The sequence below is a fragment of the Pristiophorus japonicus genome, chromosome 9 (assembly GCF_044704955.1).
Source record: "Pristiophorus japonicus isolate sPriJap1 chromosome 9, sPriJap1.hap1, whole genome shotgun sequence".
Taxonomy (NCBI): Eukaryota; Metazoa; Chordata; class Chondrichthyes; family Pristiophoridae; genus Pristiophorus; species Pristiophorus japonicus.
Genome location: NC_091985.1, coordinates 193,311,649 through 193,333,270, shown reverse-complemented (window position 1 = coordinate 193,333,270; position 21,622 = coordinate 193,311,649). Strand labels below are relative to the sequence as shown.

Here is a 21,622-nt window from a genome sequence, read left to right as displayed (position 1 = left end):
TGGTGTCAGGGCTGGAGGGGGTTACAGAGATAGGGAGGGGTGTAGGGGCTGGAGGAGATTACAGAGATAGGGAGGGTTGTAGGGGCTGGAGGAGGTTACAGAGATACGGAGGGGTGTAGGGGCTGGAGGGGGTTACAGAGATAGGGAGGGGTGTAGGGGCTGAAGGAGGTTACAGAGATAGGGAGAGGTGTAGGGCTGGAGGACGTAACAGAGATAGGGAGTGGTATCGGGGCTGGAGGAGGTTACAGAGATAGGGAGGGATGTAGGGGCTGGAGTAGGGTTGCAGAGATAGGGAGGGGTGTAGGGACCGGAGGAGCTTACTGAGATAGGGAGGGGTGTAGGGACTGGAGGAGATTACAGAGATAGGGAGGGATGTAGGGGCTGGAGGAGGTTACAGAGATAGGGAGGGTTGTAGGGGATGGAGTAGGGTTGCAGAGACAGGGAGGGGTGTAGGGACCGGAGGAGCTTACTGAGATAGGGAAGGAGGGCTGAGTCCAAGGAGGAATTAGATCTCGAGGTGTAGGATTTTAAAATCGAGCTGGTGCAGGACCGGGAGCCAGCGAACTATTCAAATTTGCCCACCTGTAGCTCCTCCCGACCGTTCTCTCTGTCAGTGACCATCAGAGGCAGGGCAGATACTCCTGGTGAGCTGGGTCAGATTGTTTGGTCGTGCATTGAGTTGTGAATGAGGCATAACCTCAACCAATTGAATACTGATAAAGGTGAAGCCAACCCTCGTTAGAATGATACCGGGGGAGGGGGCTAGTCGGGTTAAATTACCAGGACAGATTGCATAGACTAGGCTTGTATTCCCTGGAGTATGGAAGATTAAGGGGTCTAATCGAGGTTTTTAAGACAATTAAAGGTGTTGGTAGGGTACTTAGAGCAGGGCGGGGAGAGTCAGGGGAGGGGTCCAGAACAAGGGGACATCACCTTAAGACTAGAGCCCGGCCGTTCAGACGTGACGTCAGGAACCATTTCTTCACACAAAGGGTGGTAGGAATCGGGAACTCTCTCCCCCAAAGGGCTGTGGATGCTGGGGGTCAGTTGGAGCTTTTTGGGACCGAGGCCGATAGATCCCGATTCGGTAAGGGATTCCAGGGATAAGGGGCGAAGGTTAAATGGTTAAATGGAGTCGAGGTACAGATGAGCCAGGATCTGATTCAATGGCGGAGCAGGCTCGAGGGGCTGAACGGCCTCCTCCTGTTCCTATGCTCCCAGATTCACAGACTGACACAGCACAGAAGACCATTCGGCCCACCGTGCCTGTGACGGACCTTGGAAAGAGCTCTCCAGTTAGTCCCACTCCCCCCTGCTCTTTCCCCGTCGCCCTGTGAATTTTCCCCGTTCAAGTATTTATCCAATCCCCCTCTTGGAAGTCACGACTGAATCTGCTCCCACCGGCCTTTCAGGCAGCGCCTTCCCGATCACAACAACTCGCTGCGTCAACACATCTCTCCTCATCTGGGTCTTATCCCAATCGCCTTCAATCTGTGTCCTCTGGTTACCCACCCTCCCGACACAGGAAACTGTCTCTCCTTCTATCTTGGAAATAAATTTTACTCAATGTACAGGAGGGAAATAGATTTGTAACTCATTTCTTGCTTTTTGTAATTTGGCCGGCAACAAATTTTCTCGGGCTGAAATAGTTACAACAGGTATTCGGACAACCTCCTCCTCAACGACGATCGGGGCCCCTCTCTCCCACGTAGGCGACTGGCCTCCCCGTCTCCTTCAGTGACGACTGGAGCTCTCCTTCCCCACCGGTGACCTGGCCTCTTCTCCTCCTCCAGCACATGGTGAGTACAATGGCTGTGAACCCCCCTGTCCCCCCCCATTCTGAACCCCAGTGCACCGCTGGCCCCCTCAATGTCTGCCCCCAAACAAACCTCGGACCATCTACCACCAAGGGCGCTATCCAGCTCCGAGCCTGTGGCCAACATCTCGCCGTAGGCAATTAGACCCATACAGCAGTGCCTGGTCTCCAGGGATGGAGTACAAAAGCAGGGAGGTCCTGCTGCAACTGTACAGGGTATTGGTGAGGCCGCACCTGGAGTACTGCGTGCAGTTTTGGTCACCTTACTTAAGGAAGGATATACTGGCTTTGGAGGGGGTACAGAGACGATTCACTAGGCTGATTCCGGAGATGAGGGGGTTACCTTATGATGATAGATTGAGTAGACTGGGTCTTTACTCGTTGGAGTTCAGAAGGATGAGGGGTGATCTTATAGAAACATTTAAAATAATGAAAGGGATAGACAAGATAGAGGCGGAGAGGTTGTTTCCACTGGTCGGGGAGACTAGAACTAGGGGGCACAGCCTCCAAATACGGGGGAGCCAATTTAAAACCGAGTTGAGAAGGAATTTCTTCTCCCAGAGGGTTGTGAATCTGTGGAATTCTCTGCCCAGGGAAGCAGTTGAGGCTAGCTCATTGAATGTATTCAAGTCACAGATAGATAGATTTTTAACCAATAAGGGAATTAAGGGTTACGGGGAGAGGGCGGGTAAGTGGAGCTGAGTCCACGGCCAGATCAGCCATGATCTTATTGAATGGCGGAGCAGGCTCGAGGGGCTAGATGGCCTACTCCTGTTCCTAATTCTTATGTTCTTATGTTCTTATGTTCTTATGTTCAGTGGTCCTGGACCCCCTTGCCCACTGGACCACCTCCCACCAAGAGCGCTACCCAGCTCCGAGCCTGCGGCCAACATTTCGCCGTAGGCAGTGCCTGGTCTCCAGTCGTCCTGGACCCCCTTGCCCACTGGACCAAGACCTTGCTCAGCTAAGCCCGTGTGGTAGCTGGCGTGCAACGGCCACCCCGCGTTAAACGAAATCACGCACAGGCACCTTCCACTCCTCTAACGTGAAGTTCGGAACCTGGAACGTCAGGACCCTCATGGACAACCCCAACAGCGACAGGCCGGAACGCCGCATGGCCATAATGGTCCGGGAACTTAAGACGCTCTGAGATCGACATCACCGCCCGAAGCGAGACCCGGCGGGCAGGGGAAGGCCAGCTCAAGGAACAAGGTGGAGGTTACACCTCCTTCTGGAAAGGGAAACCAGAGGAAGAACGCCGTCTCCACAGAGTTGGCTTCGCCATCAAAAACGAGCTGGTCGACCGCCTCAAAGACTCCCCCTGTGGGGCTAACGAACGCCTCATGACTCTTCGACTCACCCTATCCTGGAACCAGTGCGCCACAGCCATCAGTGCTTACGCCCCAACACTCCATGCAACAGATGAGGCCAAAGAGGGTTTTTACTCCAACCTCGAAAAATCCCTGACCTGCGTCCCCGCGGGCGACAAACTGATCCTCCTCGGTGACTTCAACGCCAGGGTCAGCAAGGACACAGACCTCTGGGGAGGCGTGATTGGCAGAGAGGGGGTAGGGAAAGCCAACTCCAGTGGTACCCTACTCCTGACAAAATGTCGAGAGCATGAACTTGTCATCACCAACACCTTGTTCCGCCAGAGGGACAAGTACAAGGCATCGTGGCAACACCCTCGCTCCAAACACTGGCACCTGTTCGACTATGTCATCATCCGAGCCAGGGATCGCCAGGATGTGCACATCACCCGTGCCATGACAGGAGCTGACAACTGCTGGACAGACCACTACCTAATCCGATCCATCATTGACATCAACATAGCGCCAGAGTGAAGGGGGCAACAGAAGCAGTTCTGCAAAAAAGTCAATGCCGGAGCATTAAAGACCCAGTTAAGAGAGCCCTATACAGTCAGCGCCTCACAGCTAGCCTGGTGACCCTTGATGACCCCGAGACGCAGAATGCCCACAGCACTTGGTCTGCCCTTCAGACCTCCATAACCAGTGTCTGTGAAGAGACGCTCGGTCACTCAACCAGGAAACAGCAAGACTAGTTCGATAGAATGACCAGGAGATCCAAGAGCTAATAGATCGCAAGCGCAGGGCATTTCTGAGCCTTAAACAACAACCCAACTCGGGAGCAGCAAAACAGCATTACAGACGGCTAAAGGCTCAGGTCCAACAAAAAATCCGGGACCTAAAGAACAGGTGGTGGATGGAGAAAGCACAAGAGATACAACAACTGGCTGATAACCATGATGTGTGAGGATTCTTCATCGCAGTCAAGGTCACATACGTCCAAACACCCAAGGACCCACCCCACTCCTGGCCAAGAACGGGCAAACACTCATCAAGGACACTGAGGCAGTCAGGGCCCGCTGGAAGGAGCACTTCGAGGATCTCCTCAATCGAGACTCTGCCTTTGATTCGAGTGTTCTCGACTCCATCCCGCAGCATGCGACCCGCCATCACCTCAGTGAGACCCCCAACACTGCACGCGGTAGGCAAAGCCATAAGGCAGCTCAAAAACAACAAGGCTATGGGAGCGGATTGAATCCCTGCTGAGGCACTGAAGTATGGCGGAGAGGCACTGTTGGCGTGGATACATGACCTCATCTCTCTCATCTGGAGGGAGGAGAGCATGCTGGGAGATCTGAGAGATGCAGTGATCGTGACCATCTTTAAAAAAGGGGCAAGTCTGACTGCGGCAACTACAGAGGAATCTCCCTGTTATCAGCCACTGGGAAAGTCGTCGTTAGAGTTCTCCTCAATCGTCTTCTCCCCGTGGCCGAGGAGCTCCTCCCGGAGTCGCAGGGCGGATTTCAACACCTCCGGGGCACAACAGACATGATTTTTGCAGCACGACAGCTGCAGGAAAAATGCAGCAACAGCAGCAGCCCTTATACATGGCCTTCTTCGACCTTACAAAGGCCTTTGACACTGTCAACCGCGAGGGTCTATGGAGCGTCCTCCTCCGTTTCGGATGCCCCCAAAAGTTCATCACCATCCTCCGCCTGCTCCACGACAACATGCAGGCCGTGATCCTTACCAATGGATCCATGACAGACCCAATCCAAGTCCGGACCGGAGTCAAACAGGGCTGCGTTATCGCTCCAACCCTCTTCTCAATCTTCCTCGCCGCCATGCTCCACCTCACAGTCAACGAGCTCCCCGCTGGAGTGGAACTAAACTACAGAACCAGTGGGAAGCTGTTCAACCTTCGCCATCTCCAGGTCAGGTCCAAGACCACCCCAACCTCTGTCGTCGAGCTACAGTACGTGGACGACGCCTGTGTCTGTGTACATTCAGAGGCTGAGCTCCAGGATATAGTCAACGTATTTACCGAGGCGTACAAAAGCATGGGCCTTACGCTAAACATCCGTAAGACAAAGGGCCTCCACCAGCCTGTCCTCACCGTACAGCACTGCCCCCCAGTCATCAGGATCCACGGTGCGGCCCTGGACACCGGGGACCACTTCCCATATCTCGGGAGCCTCCTATCAACAAGAGCCGACATCGACGACAAGATCCAACACCGCCTCCAGTGCGCCAGTGCAGCCTTCGGCCGCCTGAGGAAAAGAGTGTTTGAAGACCAGACCCTCAAATCTGCCACCAAGCTCATGGTCTACAGGGCTGTAGTAATACCCGCCCTCCTGTATGGCTCATAGACATGGACCATGTACAGCAGACACCTCAAGTTACTGGAGAAATACCACCAACGATGTCTTCACAAGATCCTGCAAATCCCCTGGGAGGACAGACGCACTGACGTTAGCGTCCTCATTCAGGCCAACATCTCGAGCATTGAAGCACTGACCACACTCGATCAGCTCCGCTGGGCAGGCCACATTGTCCGTATGCCAGACACAAGACTCCCAAAGCAAGTGCTCTAGTCGGAACTCCTTCACAGCAAACGAGCCAAAGGTGGACAGAGGAAATGTTACAAGGACACCCTCAAAGCCTCCCTGATAAAGTGTGACATCCCCACTGACACCTGGGAGTCCCTGGCCAAAGACCGCCCTAAGTGGAAGAAGTGTATCCGGGAGGGCGCTGAGCACCTCGAGTCTCGTCGCCGAGAGCATGCAGAAAACAAGCGTAGGCAACGGAAAGAGCGTGCGGCAAACCTGTCCCACCATCCCTCACCCTCAATCTGTCCCACCTGCGACAGAAACTGTGGCTCTCGTATTGGACTGTTCAGCCACCTAAGCACTCATTTTAAGAGTAGAAGCAAGTCTTCCTCAATTCCGAGGGACTGCCTATGATGATGACCTACTCTATCAAAACCTTCATGATTTTGAAAACCTCGATCAAATCTCCCCTTAACCTTCTCTGCTCTAAGGAGAACAATCCCAGCTTCTCCAGTCTCTCCATGTAACTGAAGTCCCACATCCCGGGTACCATTCTGGGCAATCTCCCTCTGCACCCTTTCTAAGGCCTTCACATCCTTCCTAAAGTGTGGTGCCCAGAATTGGACATAATAAGAACATAAGAATTAGGAACAGGAGTCGGCCATCTAGCCCCTCGAGCCTGCTCCGCCATTCAACAAGATCATGGCTGATCTGGCCCTGGACTCAGCTCCACTTACCCGCCCGCTCCCCATAACCCTTAATTCCCTTATTGGTTAAAAATCTATCTATCTGTGACTTGAATACATTCAATGAGCTAGCCTCAACTGCTTCCCTGGGCAGAGAATTCCACAGATTCACAACCCTCTGGGAGAAGAAATTCCTTCTCAACTCGGTTTTAAATTGGTTCCCCCGTATTTTGAGGCTGTGCCCCCTAGTTCTAGTCTCCCCGACCAGTAGAAACAACCTCTCCGCCTCTGTCTTGTCTATCCCTTTCATTATTTTAAATGTTTCTATAAGGTCACCCCTCATCCTTTTGAACTCCAACGAGTAAAGACCCAGTCTACTCAATCTATCATCATAAGGTAACCCTCTCATCTCCGGAATCAGCCTAGTGAATCGTCACTGTACCCCCTCCAAAGCCAGTATATCCTTCCTTAAGTAAGGTGACCAAAACTGCACGCAGTACTCCAGGTGCGGCCTTACCAATACCCTGTACAGTTGCAGCAGGACCTCCCTGCTTTTGTACTCCATCCCTCTCGCAATGAAGGCCAACATTCCATTCGCCTTCCCGATTACCTGCTGCACCTGCAAACTAACTTTTTGGGATTCATGCACAAGGACCCCCAGATCCCTCTGCACAATAATCCAGTTGGGGCCGAAACAGTGTTATATAAAAGTTGAACATAACTTCCTTGTAATTATACTCTATGCCTCTATCTGCAAAGCAGTGGAGACCGTATGCATGTTTAACTTCTCTAGCCACCTTCAAAGACTTCTGTACGTACACCCCGGGTCCCTCTGTTCCTGCACTCCCTTTACAATTGTACCATTTAGTTCATATATTGCCTCTCCTCATTCTTCCGACCCAAATGTATCACTTCACACTGCTCGGCAAGGTTATTAATAAGTTTTCAAATACAACAACAAACCTTATTTATATAGTGCCTGTAACATAGTACAAAGTCCAAAGGCACTTCACAGGTGTGTCATAAAACAAAATTGGACACCGAGCCACAGAAGGAGAAATTAGCGCAGGTGACCAACAGCTTGGTCAAAGAGGTCGGTTTTAAGGAGCGTCTTGAGGGAGGAAAGAGAGGTTGAGAGGCGGAGAGGTTTAGGGAGGGAGTTCCAGAGCTTGGGGCCCAGGCAGCTGAAGGCACGGCCACCGATGGTGGAGCGATTATAATCAGGGATGCTCAGGAGGGCAGAATTAGAGGAGTGCAGACATCTCGGGGGTGTAGTGGGACTGGAGGAGATTACAGAGATGGGGAGGGGCGAGGGCCATGGAGGGATTTGTAAACAAGGATGAGAATTTTGAAATCGAGGCGTTGTTTAACCGGGAGCCAATGTAGGTCAGCGAGCACAGCGGGTGATGGGTGAGCGGGACTTGGTGCGAGCTAGGACACGGGTCAGCAAGAACAGGGGGTGATGGGTGAGCGGGACTTGGTGCGAGCTAGGACACGGGTCAGCAAGAACAGGGGGTGATGGGTGAGCGGGACTTGGTGCGAGCTAGGACACGGGTCAGCAAGAACAGGGGGTGATGGGTGAGCGGGACTTGGTGCGAGCTAGGACACGGGTCAGCAAGAACAGGGGGTGATGGGTGAGCGGGACTTGGTGCGAGCTAGGACACGGGTCAGCAAGAACAGGGGGTGATGGGTGAGCGGGACTTGGTGCGAGCTAGGACACGGGTCAGCAAGAACAGGGGGTGATGGGTGAGCGGGACTTGGTGCGAGCTAGGACACGGGTCAGCAAGAACAGGGGGTGATGGGTGAGCGGGACTTGGTGCGAGCTAGGACACGGGTCAGCAAGAACAGGGGGTGATGGGTGAGCGGGACTTGGTGCGAGCTAGGACACGGGTCAGCAAGAACAGCGGGTGATGGGTGAGCGGGACTTGGTGCGAGCTAGGACACGGGTCAGCAAGAACAGGGGGTGATGGGTGAGCGGGACTTGGTGCGAGCTAGGACACGGGTCAGCAAGAACAGGGGGTGATGGGTGAGCGGGACTTGGTGCGAGCTAGGACACGGGTCAGCAAGAACAGGGGGTGATGGGTGAGCGGGACTTGGTGCGAGCTAGGACACGGGTCAGCAAGAACAGGGGGTGATGGGTGAGTGGGACTGGGTGCGAGTTAGGACACGGGCTGCCGAGTTTTGGATCACCTCTAGTTTATGTCGGGTAGAATGTGGGAGGCCGGCCAGGAGTGTGTTGGAACAATCCAGCCTAGAGGTAACAAAGGCATGGATGAGGGTTTCGTCAGCGGATGAGCTGAGGCGGGGCGGAGATGGGCGATGTTACGGAGGTGGAAATAGGCGGTCTTACTTATGGCGCGGATATGTGGTCGAAAGGTCATTCCTGCGTTAATTTGACTCCTGGGTTGCAAACATGTGGTTCAGCCTCAGACAGGTGCTCGGCAGAGGGGTGGAGTCAGTGGCAAGGGAATGGATGCATATGGTGCATGTCGGAAGGGCAGTACTGAGGGAGTGCTGCACTGCCGGAGGGGCAGTACTGAGGGAGCGCTGCACTGTCGGAGGGGCAGTACTGAGGGAGTGCTGCACTGCCGGAGGGGCAGTACTGAGGGAGCGCTGCACTGTCGGAGGGGCAGTACTGAGGGAGCGCTGCACTGTCGGAGGGGCAGTACTGAGGGAGCGCTGCACTGCCGGAGGGGCAGTACTGAGGGAGAGCTGCACTGTCGGAGGGGCAGTACTGAGGGAGTGCTGCACTGTCAGAGAGGCAGTACTGAGGGAGTGCTGCACTGTCAGAGAGGCAGTACTGAGGGAGTGCTGCACTGTCGGAGGGGCAGTACTGAGGGAGTGCTGCACTGTCGGAGGGGCAGTACTGAGGGAGCGCTGCACTGTCGGAGGGGCAGTGCTGAGGGAGAGCTGCACTGTCGGAGGGGCAGTACTGAGGGAGCGCTGCACTGTCGGAGGGGCAGTACTGAGGGAGCGCTGCACTGTCGGAGGGGCAGTACTGAGGAGAGCTGCACTGTCGGAGGGGCAGTACTGAGGGAGCGCTGCACTGTCGGAGGGGCAGTACTGAGGGAGCGCTGCACTGTCGGAGGGTCAGTACTGAGGGAGTGCTGCACTGTCGGAGGGGCAGTACTAAGGGAGCGCTGCACTGTCGGAGGGGCAGTACTGAGGGAGCGCTGCACTGTCGGAGGGGCAGTACTGAGGGAGTGACGCACTGTCGGAGGGGCAACACTGAGGGAGTGCTGTACTGTCGGAGGGGCAGTACTGAGGGAGAGCTGCACTGTCGGAGGGGCAGTACTGAGGGAGCGCTGCACTGTCGGAGGGGCAGTACTGAGGGAGCGCTGCACTGTCGGAGGGGCAGTACTGAGGGAGCGCTGCACTGTCGGAGGGGTAGTACTGAGGGAGTGCTGCGCTGTCGGTGGGGCAGTACTGAGGGAGTGCTGCACTGTCGGAGGGACAGTACTGAGGGAGTGCTGCACTGTCGGAGGGACAGTACTGAGGGAGTGCTGCACTGTCGGAGGGACAGTACTGAGGGAGTGCTGCACTGTCGGAGGGACAGTACTGAGGGAGTGCTGCACTGTCGGAGGGGCAGTACTGAGGGAGTGCTGCACTGTCGGAGGGACAGTACTGAGGGAGTGCTGCACTGTCGGAGGGACAGTACTGAGGGAGCGCTGCACTGTCGGAGGTGTCTTATTTTTCCTTTGTTCGTTTTATCTTCATTCCTTCCTTCCTCAATTTCTTCAGGTCTTCTTCCTAAACCAGTTGGTCATTCGACTCGTGCCTCCCCCACCCCCCACCCCCAGACCCTCACCCCCCACAGACCCCCCACCCCGCCCAGACCCCCCCAGACCCCTCACTCCCACCCCCCCAGACCCCCTACCCCCCCAACACCCCCCCAGACCCCCCACCCCCCACCCCCCCAGCCCCCCACTCCCCCCCCAGACCCCCCGCCCCCCCACTCTCCCCCCAGACCCCCCACACCCCCACCACCCTCCCAGACCCTCGCACCATCCTATTGAACTTTCAGCCTCGCCAAGCCGCGGTGCCCGATGAAGTTCCCCCGGTGCCACCTTACCCGGAGATGCCGCCTGTCCTCGGGCAGCAGGAGGTGACGAGGGCACGGGCCATGCCGGAGAAGGCACTGCCGTCGGCAGGTTTGGAGACGAAGGTGGGCCCAGCCAGCATGAAGACCAGGAGGCCCACGGCCAGGCAGATGGCGGGGATGATGTAGCCGATGAAGAAGTCTATGTTCTGCTGCACGTACGAGACCAGGAAGAGGGAGAGGATGGCGCCCACGTTGATGGACCAGTAGAACCAGTTGAAGAAGCGCCTGACCGCCTCAGGCCCTCGGTCCCTCACCTGAACACACAGAGAGAGAGAGAGAGAGAGAGAGAGCATGAGGAGCCAAACTGACAACCAGGGGCCTTTCCTTCCCACAAGGCCCTCCGGACTAGGAGCAGGAGGAGGCCCTACGATCCCTCGACCCTGCTCCGCCATGGTCAACGAGACCATGGCTGATCTTCGACCTCAATTAAGAAAGACTTGGCGTCTTTCACGACCCACCGGACATCTCAAAACCAGAACGTTTCCAGGGATGACGTACTTCAGTTCCATGGAGAGACTGCAGAAGCTGGGGCTGCTCCCCTTCGAGCAGAGAAGGTTAAGAAAAAAAAAGGTAGAAAGACTTGCATTTCTATAGCGCCTTTCACGACCACCGGACGTCTCGAAGCGCTTTACAGCCAATGAAGTACTTTTGGAGTGTGGTCGCCGTTGTAATGTGGGAAACGCGGCAGCCAATTTGCGCACAGCAAGCTCCCACAAACAGCAATGTGATAATGACCCAGATAATCTGTTTTTTAGTGATGTTAGTTGAGGGATGAATATTGGCCCAGGACACTGGGCAGAACGCCCCCGCTCTTCTTCGAAATAGTGTCAAGGGATCGTTTACGTCCACCTGAGAGGGCAGACGGACCCTCGGTTTAACGTCTCATTTTAAAGACGGCATCTCCGACAGTGCAGCGCTCCCTCAGTACTGCCCCCACGACAGTGCAGCGCTCCCTCAGTACTGCCCCTCCAACAGTGCGGCGCTCCCTCAGTACTGCCCCCGCAACAGTGCAGCGCTCCCTCAGTACTGCCCCTCCGACAGTGCGGCGCTCCCTCAGTACTGCCCCTCCAACAGTGCGGCGCTCCCTCAGTACTGCCCCTCCGACAGTGCAGCGCTCCCTCAGTACTGCCCCTCCAACAGTGCGGCGCTCCCTCAGTACTGCCCCTCCGACAGTGCAGCGCTCCCTCAGTACTGCCCCTCCAACAGTGCGGCGCTCCCTCAGTACTGTCCCTCCGACAGTGCAGCGCTCCCTCAGTACTGCCCCTCCAACAGTGCGGCGCTCCCTCAGTACTGTCCCTTCGACAGTGCAGCGCTCCCTCAGTACTGCCCCTCCGACAGTGCGGCACTCCCTCAGTACTGCCCCTCCCACAGTGCAGCGCTCCCTCAGTACTGTTCCTCTGACAGTGCATCGTTCCCTCAGTACTGCCCCTCCGACAGTGCGGCGCTCCCTCAGTACTGCCCCCACGACAGTGCAGCGCTCCCTCAGTACTGCCCCTCCGACAGTGCGGCGCTCCCTCAGTACTGCCCCCACGACAGTGCAGCGCTCCCTCAGTACTGCCCCTCCGACAGTACGGCCCTCCCTCAGTACTGCCCCTCCAACAGTGCGTCACTCCCTCAGTACTGCCCCTCCGACAGTGCGGCCCTCCCTCAGTACTGCCCCTCCGACAGTGCGTCACTCCCTCAGTACTGCCCCTCCGACAGTGCGGCCCTCCCTCAGTACTGCCCCCACGACAGTGCAGCGCTCCCTCAGTACTGCCCCCCGACAGTGCGGCCCTCCCTCAGTGCTGCCCCCCCGACAGTGCGGCCCTCCCTCAGTCCTGCCCCCCCGACAGTGCGTCACTCCCTCAGTACTCCACTGCCGATTTTTTTCCTGCTCAAGTCCCTTGACTGGGACTATGAACCCAGCACCTTCTGACTCAGAGGTGCGAGTGTTATCCACTGAGCCATGACTGACAATTCACTTTCCTGCACTATCCGAATATCCCTTAATCCCTTTGGCGAATAGAAGCTATCAGTCTCAGATTTAAAGTGAACAACTGACCCAGCATCCACTGCCATTTGTGGAAGAGAGTTCCAAGCATCGACCGACCTTTGTGTGTCCAAGTGTTTATTAACTGCACTTCTGGAAGGCCTGGCTCTCATTTTTGGGTTAAACTCCCCAACCAGTGAAAGTCGTTTCGCTCGATTGATCCCGATCAGTTCCCCTTAATTTACCTTGAAAACTGCAATCAAATCACCAGGGAATACAACCCTACTTTGTGTAATCTCATAATATAATCCCTGATGTCCAACGATCATTCTGGTACACTGCGCTGCACTCCCTCCAATATATCCTTCCTGACGTTTGGTGCCTACAACCGAACACATGGCTGATCTTCTCCCTCAACTCCACTTTCCCGATCCCCATATCCCTCGATTCCCTGAGTGCCCGGAAATCTATCGACCTCAGCCTTGAATATACTCACCGACTGAGCCTCCACAGCCCTCTGGGGGAGAGAATTCCAAAGATTCACCACCCTCTGAGTGAAGAAATCTCTCCTCATCTCAGCCCTAAATGGCCGACCCCTTATCCTGAGACTGTGACCCCTGGTTCTAGGCTCCCCAACCCGGGGAAACATCCTCCCTGCATCTACCCTGTCAAACACAGTAAGAATTTTCTATGTTTCAATAAACCTCCCTAAACCTCTCCGCCTCTCTATCTCTTTTTCCTCCTTTAAGACACTCCTCAAAACTTATCTCTTTGACCAATCTGCCCTAATTTCTTCTTTTGTGGTTTGGTGTCAAAGTTATCTGTTTTGTCTTGTAACACTCCTGTGACGCTATATAAATAAAGTTTGCTCAATGAGATCAGCAATCATTCTTCCGAACTTCCTCGACACTGCACTGGAGCATCAGCCTAGATTTGTGTGCTCACGTTCTTGGAGGGAGGACGTGAGCCCACAACCTTCTGATAGCAGAAGCAAGTGTGCTACCCACTGAGCCACAGCTGACACTGACAACTCTACATTGTACGCAATAATCCAGGTGTGGTCTCACCAAGGCCCGACATAATTGCGGCGAGAGATCGTGGCGGAGGAGCGGCGAGAGATCGGGACGGAGGAGCGGCGAGAGATCGTGGTGGAGGTTCGGGGAGTGTTTCTAGCGGGGGAGCGGTGAGAGATCGTGGCGGAGGTGCGGGGAGTTAGCAGAGGAGCGGTGAAAGATCGTGGTGGAGGTGCGGGGAGTGTTTGTAGCGGAGGAGCGGCGAGAGATCGTGGCGGAGGTTCGGGGAGTGTTTGTAGCGGAGGAGCGGCGAGAGATCGTGGCGGAGGTTCGGGGAGTGTTTCTAGCGGAGGAGCGGCGAGAGATCGTGGTGGAGGTTCGGAGAGTGTTTGTAGCGGAGGTTCGGGGAGTGTTTGTAGCGGAGGTTCGGGGAGTGTTTGTAGCGGAGGAGCGGCGAGAGATCGTGGCGGAGGTTCGGGGAGTGTTTCTAGCGGAGGAGCGGCGAGAGATCGTGGTGGAGGTTCGGAGAGTGTTTGTAGCGGAGGTTCGGGGAGTGTTTGTAGCGGAGGTTCGGGGAGTGTTTGTAGCGGAGGAGCGGCGAGAGATCGTGGCGGAGGTTCGGGGAGTGTTTCTAGCGGAGGAGCGGCGAGAGATCGTGGTGGAGGTTCGGAGAGTGTTTGTAGCGGAGGTTCGGGGAGTGTTTGTAGCGGAGGTTCGGGGAGTGTTTGTAGCGGAGGAGCGGCGAGAGATCGTGGCGGAGGTGCGGGGAGTGTTTGTAGCGGAGGTTCGGGGAGTGTTTGTAGCGGAGGTTCGGGGAGTGTTTGTAGCGGAGGTTCGGGGAGTGTTTGTAGCGGAGGTTCGGGGAGTGTTTGTAGCGGAGGAGAGGTGAGAGATCGTGGCGGAGGTGCGGGGAGTGTTTGTAGCGGAGGTTCGGGGAGTGTTTGTAGCGGAGGTTCGGGGAGTGTTTGTAGCGGAGGTTCGGGGAGTGTTTGTAGCGGAGGTTCGGGGAGTGTTTGTAGCGGAGGTTCGGGGAGTGTTTGTAGCGGAGGTTCGGGGAGTGTTTGTAGCTAAGGAGCGGCGAGAGATCGTGGCGGAGGAGCGGTGAGAGATCGTGGCGGAGGTTCGGGGAGTGTTTGTAGCGGAGGTTCGGGGAGTGTTTGTAGCGGAGGAGCGGCGAGAGATCGTGGCGGAGGAGCGGTGAGAGATCGTGGTGGAGGTTCGGGGAGTGTTTGTAGCGGAGGTTCGGGGAGTGTTTGTAGCGGAGGAGCGGCGAGAGATCGTGGTGGAGGAGCGGTGAGAGATCGTGGTGGAGGTTCGGGGAGTGTTTGTAGCGGAGGTTCGGGGAGTGTTTGTAGCGGAGGAGCGGCGAGAGATCGTGGTGGAGGTGCGGGGAGTTAGCGGAGGAGCGGCGAGAGATTGTGGTGGAGGTGCGGGGAGTTAGCGGAGGAGCGGCGAGAGATCGTGGCGGAGGAGCTGTGAGAGATCGTGGTGGAGGTTCTGCGAGAGATCGTGGTGGAGGAGCTGTGAGAGATCGTGGTGGAGGTTCGGAGAGAGATCGTGGCGGAGGAGCGGCGAGAGATCGGGACGGAGGAGCGGCGAGAGATCGTGGCGGAGGAGCGGCGAGAGATCGGGACGGAGGAGCGGCGAGAGATCGTGGCGGAGGAGCGGCGAGAGATCGGGACGGAGGAGCGGCGAGAGATCGTGGCGGAGGAGCGGCGAGAGATCGTGGCGGAGGAGCGGCGAGAGATCGTGGCGGAGGAGCGGCGAGAGATCATGGCGGAGGAGCGGCGAGAGATCGTGGCGGAGGAGCGGCGAGAGATCAGGACGGAGGAGCGGCGAGAGATCGTGGAGGAGGAGCGGTGAGAGATCGTGGCTGAGGAGCGGCGAGTGTTTGTGGTGGAGGTGCGGTGAGAGATCGTGGTGGAGGTGCGGGGAGTGTTTGTAGCGGAGGAGCGGTGAGAGATCGTGGTGGAGGAGCGGTGAGAGATCGTGGTGGAGGAGCGGCGAGAGATCGTGGTATAGGAGCGGTGATAGATTGTGGTGGAGGAGCGGCAAGAGATTGTGGTGGAGGAGCGGCGAGAGATCGTGGTGGAGGAGCGGCGATAGATCGTGGTGGAGGAGTGGCGAGAGATCGTGGTGGAGGAGCGGCAAGAGATTGTGGTGGAGGAGCAGCGAGAGATCGTGGTGGAGGAGCGGTGAGAGATCGTGGTGGAGGAGCGGCGAGAGATTGTGGTGGAGGTGCGGGGAGTGTTTGTGGTGGAGGTGCGGTGAGAGATCGTGGTGGAGGAGCGGCGAGAGATTGTGGTGGAGGTGCAGGGAGTGTTTGTGGTGGAGGTGCGGTGAGAGATCGTGGTGGAGGTGCGGGGAGTGTTTGTAGCGGAGGAGCGGTGAGAGATTGTGGTGGAGGTGCGGGGGGTGTTTGTAGCGGAGGAGCGGTGAGAGATCGTGGTGGAGGAGCGGCGAGAGATCGTGGTGGAGGAGCGGTGAGAGATCGTGGTGGAGGAGCGGCAAGAGATCGTGGTATAGGAGCGGTGATAGATCGTGGTGGAGGAGCGGCGAGAGATTGTGGTGGAGGTGCGGAGAGTGTTTGTGGTGGAGGAGCGGCGAGAGATCGTGGTATAGGAGCGGTGATAGATCGTGGTGGAGGAGCGGCGAGAGATCGGGACGGAGGAGCGGCGAGAGATCGTGGTGGAGGAGCGGCGAGAGATCGGGACGGAGGAGCGGCGAGAGATTGTGGTGGAGGAGCGGCGAGAGATCGTGGTGGAGGTGCGGGGAGTGTTTGTGGCGGAGGAGCGGCGAGAGATCGGGACGGAGGAGCGGTGAGAGATCGTGGTGGAGGAGCGGTGAGAGATCGTGGTGGAGGAGCGGCGAGAGATCGTGGTATAGGAGCGGCGAGAGATCGGGACGGAGGAGCGGTGAGAGATCGTGGTGGAGGAGCGGTGAGAGATCGTGGTGGAGGAGCGGTGATAGATCGTGGTGGAGGAGCGGTGAGAGATCATGGTGGAGGAGCGGTGATAGATCGTGGTGGAGGAGCGGTGAGAGATCGTGGTGGAGGAGCGGTGATAGATCGTGGTGGAGGAGCGGTGAGAGATCGTGGTGGAGGAGCGGTGATAGATCGTGGTGGAGGAGCGGTGAGAGATCGTGGTGGAGGAGCGGTGAGAGATCGTGGTGGAGGAGCGGTGAGAGATCGTGGTGGAGGAGCGGTGAGAGATCGTGGTGGAGGAGCGGTGAGCGATCGTGGTGGAGGAGCGGTGAGAGATCGTGGTGGAGGAGCGGTGAGAGATCGTGGTGGAGGAGCGGTGAGAGATCGTGGTGGAGGTTCGGGGAGTGTTTGTAGCGGAGGTTCGGGGAGTGTTTGTCGCGGAGGTTCGGGGAGTGTTTGTAGCGGAGGTTCGGGGAGTGTTTGTAACGGAGGTTCGGGGAGTGTTTGTAACGGAGGTTCGGGGAGTGTTTGTAGCGGAGGTTCGGGGAGTGTTTGTAACGGAGATTCGGGGAGTGTTTGTAACGGAGGTTCGGGGAGTGTTTGTCGCGGAGGTTCGGGGAGTGTTTGTAGCGGAGGTTCGGGGAGTGTTTGTAACGGAGGTGCGGGGAGTGTTTGTAGCGGAGGTTCGGGGAGTGTTTGTAGCGGAGGTTCGGGGAGTGTTTGTAACGGAGGTTCGGGGAGTGTTTGTAACGGAGGTTCGGGGAGTGTTTGTAGCGGAGGTTCGGGGAGTGTTTGTAACGGAGGTGCGGGGAGTGTTTGTAGCGGAGGTTCGGGGAGTGTTTGTAACGGAGGTTCGGGGAGTGTTTGTAGCGGAGGTTCGGGGAGTGTTTGTAGCGGAGGTTCGGGGAGTGTTTGTAACGGAGATTCGGGGAGTGTTTGTAGCGGAGGTGCGGGGAGTGTTTGTAGCGGAGATTTGGGGAGTGTTTGTAGCGGAGGTTCGGGGAGTGTTTGTAGCGGAGGTTCGGGGAGTGTTTGTAGTGGAGGTTCGGGGAGTGTTTGTAACGGAGGAGCAGCGAGAGAACGTGGTGGAGGAGCGGTGAGAGATCATGGTCGAGGAGCGGCGAGAGATCGTGGTGGAGGTTCGGGGAGTGTTTGCAGCGGAGGTGCGGGGAGTGTTTGTAGCGGAGGTTCGGGGAGTGTTTGTAGCGGAGGTTCGGGGAGTGTTTGTAGCGGAGGTTCGGGGAGTGTTTGTAGCGGAGGTTCGGGGAGTGTTTGTAGCGGAGGTTCGGGGAGTGTTTGTAGCGGAGGTTCGGGGAGTGTTTGTAGCGGAGGTTCGGGGAGTGTTTGTCGCGGAGGTTCGGGGAGTGTTTGTAGCGGAGGTTCGGGGAGTGTTTGTCGCTGAGATTCGGGGAGTGTTTGTAACGGAGGAGCAGCGAGAGATCGTGGTGGAGGAGCGGTGAGAGATCATGGTCGAGGAGCGGCGAGAGATCGTGGTGGAGGTTCGGGGAGTGTTTGCAGCGGAGGTGCGGGGAGTGTTTGTAGCGGAGATTTGGGGAGTGTTTGTAGCGGAGGTTCGGGGAGTGTTTGTAGCGGAGGTTCGGGGAGTGTTTGTAGTGGAGGTTCGGGGAGTGTTTGTAACGGAGGAGCAGCGAGAGAACGTGGTGGAGGAGCGGTGAGAGATCATGGTCGAGGAGCGGCGAGAGATCGTGGTGGAGGTTCGGGGAGTGTTTGCAGCGGAGGTGCGGGGAGTGTTTGTAGCGGAGGTTCGGGGAGTGTTTGTAGCGGAGGTGTGGGGAGTGTTTGTAACGGAGGAGCAGCGAGAGATCGTGGTGGAGGAGCGGGGAGCTGAAGGCTGCACTGGCGCACTGGAGGCGGTGTTGGATCTTGTCGTCGATGCCGGCTCTTGTTGATAGGAAGCTCCCGAGATATGGGAAATGGTCCACGTTGTCCAGGGCCACGCCGTGGATCTTGATGACTGGGGGGGCAGTGCTGTGCGGTGAGGACAGGCTGGTGGAGGCCCCTTGTCTTACGGATGTTTAGTGTAAGGCCCAGGCTTTCGTACGCCTCGGTAAATACGTCGACTATGTCCTGGAGTTCAGCCTCTGAATGTGTACAGACCCAGGCGTCGCCCGCGTACTGTAGCTCGATGACAGAGGTTGGGGTGGTCTTGGACCTGGCCTGGAGATGGCGAAGGTTGAACAGGTTCCCACTGGTTCTGTAGTTTAGTTCCACTCCAGCTGGGAGCTCATTGACTGTGAGGTGGTGCATGGCGGCGAGGAAGATTGAGAAGAGGGTGGGACGATGATGCAGCCCTGTTTGACCCCGGTCCGGACGTGGATTGGGTCTTTGATAGATCCGTTGGTAAGGATCTCGGCCTGCATGTTGTCGTGGAGCAGGCGGAGGATGGTGATGAACTTCTGGCGGCATCCGAAACGGAGGAGGACGCTCCATAGACCCTCGCGGTTGACGGTGTCAATGGCCTTTGTAAGGTCGAAGAAGGCCATGTATAAGGGCTGGCGCTGCTCCCTGCATTTTTCCTGCAGCTGTCGCGCTGTAAAGATCATGTCTGATACTACAACACCATTGTAATAAAGGCCAACATGCCATTTGCCTTCCTCATTGCTTGCTGTACCTGCATGTTAATAGAAGGTTAGTAGTTTATAGCGAAACGCTAACAGAACGTGAATCTTTCTAGTTGGTGGCTTGATGTGTTTTCGTTGATTAGTCCAGCCGCCCACATCTCAAATCTTGGCAGTAAATCAAACAGCCGGGCAAACTGTCAGACAGTGGTTAGTCAGGCAGGAATAGGGCACAGTAGCAGTGCCAATCTTTGGTTGAGTTATATCTGCACCTGTGCGATGCCAACTGATCCTTAGCATACACACACACACACACACACCGTGCATTTGTTGCCTCCAGACTTGCCTACTCCAATGCTGTCTTGGCCGCACTCCCACATTCCTCCCTCCGTGAACTTGAACTCAGCCAATACTCTGCAGTCCCGTAAACTAATCCTCATTCACCCCCAACCTCTGCTGTGATCATTGGACACCGGCCCAGGAACGCCTCGATTTTAAAATTCTTCATCATTGTTCTCAAGTTCCTGGCCTCCCTGCCCCCTCCCTACCTTTGGAACCAGTTCCAGCCCTAAAACCCTCCATATCTCTGAAACCTCCTCCAGCCCTACAACCCTCCATATCTCTGTAACCTCCTCCAGACCTATAACCTCCCTATCTCTGTACTCTCCTCCAGACCTACAACCCTCCATACCTCTGTAGCCTCCTCCAGACCTACAACCTCCCTATCTTTGTCCTCTCCTCCAGACCTACAACCCTCTATAGATCTGTAACCTCCACCAGCCCCTACAACTCTCCCTATCTCTGTAACCTCCTCCAGCCTTTCACCCCTCCCTATCTCTGTAACTCCCTCCAGCCCCTACAACCCTCCCTATCTCTGTAACCTCCTCCAGCCCCTAAACCCCTCCCTATCTCTGTAACCTCCACCATCCCTGAAACGCTCCCTATCTCTGCAACCTCCTCCAGTCCCTACACCCCTCCCTATCTCTGTAACCTCCTCTTGCCCTACAACCCTCCCTATCTCTGTAACCTCCTCCAGCCCCTACACCCTCCCTATCTCTATAACCTCCTCAAATCCCTACACCCCTTCCTATCTCTGTAACCTCCTCCAGCCCTACACCCCTCCCTATCTCTCTAACCTCCTCCTGCCCTACAATGCTCCTTATCTCTGTAACCTCCACCAGCCCTACAACACTCGCTATCTCTATAAATTCCTCCAGCCGCTACACCCTCCCTATCTCTGTAACCTCCTGCAGCCCCGACTGTTGTATATCTGTAAAGCATGCACTCCCATGTTCTTCCACCAGGGAGCGCATCCCCTGAAGACCCAAGGGATCCCAGCATCCCTTGGGAGCACTGTATATAAGCCGGCCCCAAAAGCCTCTTCCTCACTCTGGAGTGTCTTATTAAAGACTGAGGTCACTGTTACTTTAACCTCCCTGTGTGCAGCCTCATCTGTGTTAGGAACACAATAACTGGCGAGGAGTATACGAATCCAACGCAAAGATGCAGCAAACTGTGGGCATCCTGGAGAAGTTCTCGGAGGGTGAGGACTGGGAAGCCTATGTCCAACGGCTAGACCAGTACTTTGTAGCCAACGAGCTGGACGGAGAAGGAAGCGCTGCAAAAAGGAGAGCGGTCCTCCTCACAGTCTGCGGGGCACCGACCTACAGCCTCATGAAGAATCTTCTGGCTCCGGTGAAACCCACAGATAAGTCGTATGAGGAGCTGTGTACACTGGTTCGGGAGCATCTTAACCCGAGGGAGAGCGTGCTGATGGCGAGGTATCAGTTCTACATGTGCCAGTGATCTGAAGGAAATGGCGAGCTACATCGCCGAGCTAAGGCGACTTGCAGGACAATGTGAGTTTGATGGCTACCTGGAGCAAATGCTCAGAGACTTTTTTGTACTGGGCATTAGCCATGAGACCATCCTACGAAAACTTCTGATTGTAAAGACACCGACCCTCAGTAAGGCCATTGCGATAGCACAGGCGTTTATGTCCACCAGTGATAATACCAAACAAATCTCTCAACACACAAGTGCTAGCAATGTTCAGCAATTAACTGGAACATGTCACCTCGGCCCTGTTTAAACCAGCCTCCAATGGGCAGGCAGAGCGGGCAGTACAAACCATCAAACAGAGCCTTAAACGAGTCACAGAAGTCTCACTCCAAACCTGCCTGTCCCGAGTACTGCTCAGCTACCGCACGAGACCCCACTCACTCACAGGGGTGCCCCCGGCTGAGCTACTCATGAAAAGGACACTTAAAACCAGACTCTCGCTGGTTCACCCCAACCTGCATGATCAGGTAGAGAGCAGGCGGCAGCAACAAAATGTAAACGATGGTCGCGCCACTGTGTCATGGGAAATTGATCTGAATGACCCTGTGTATGTGCTAAACTATGGACATGGTCCCAAGTGGATCGCGGGCACGGTGATAGCTAAAGAAGGGAGAAGGATGTTTGTGGTCAAACTAGACAATGGACAAATTTGCAGAAAGCACCTGGACCAAACGAGGCTGCGGTTCACAGACTGCCCTGAACAACCCACAGCAGACGCCACCTTTTTCGAGCTCACAACACACACCCAAAGGATCAACGACACCACACCGGACCAGGAAATTGAACCCATCACGCCCAACAGCCCAACAAGGCCAGGCTCACCCAGCAGCCCTGCA

General features: G+C 56.2%; 1 protein-coding gene across 1 annotated transcript in view; it reads right to left on the bottom strand.

Annotated features, from left to right (window-relative positions):
• Positions 1-21,622, bottom strand: part of LOC139272806 (solute carrier family 15 member 4-like) — a 76,203-nt gene that overhangs the window by 29,320 nt on the left and 25,261 nt on the right. The window contains exon 2 of the mRNA XM_070888914.1: positions 10,431-10,714. Coding sequence (XP_070745015.1) covers positions 10,431-10,714 — 284 coding nt within the window. The remainder of the gene's footprint in view (positions 1-10,430; positions 10,715-21,622) is intronic.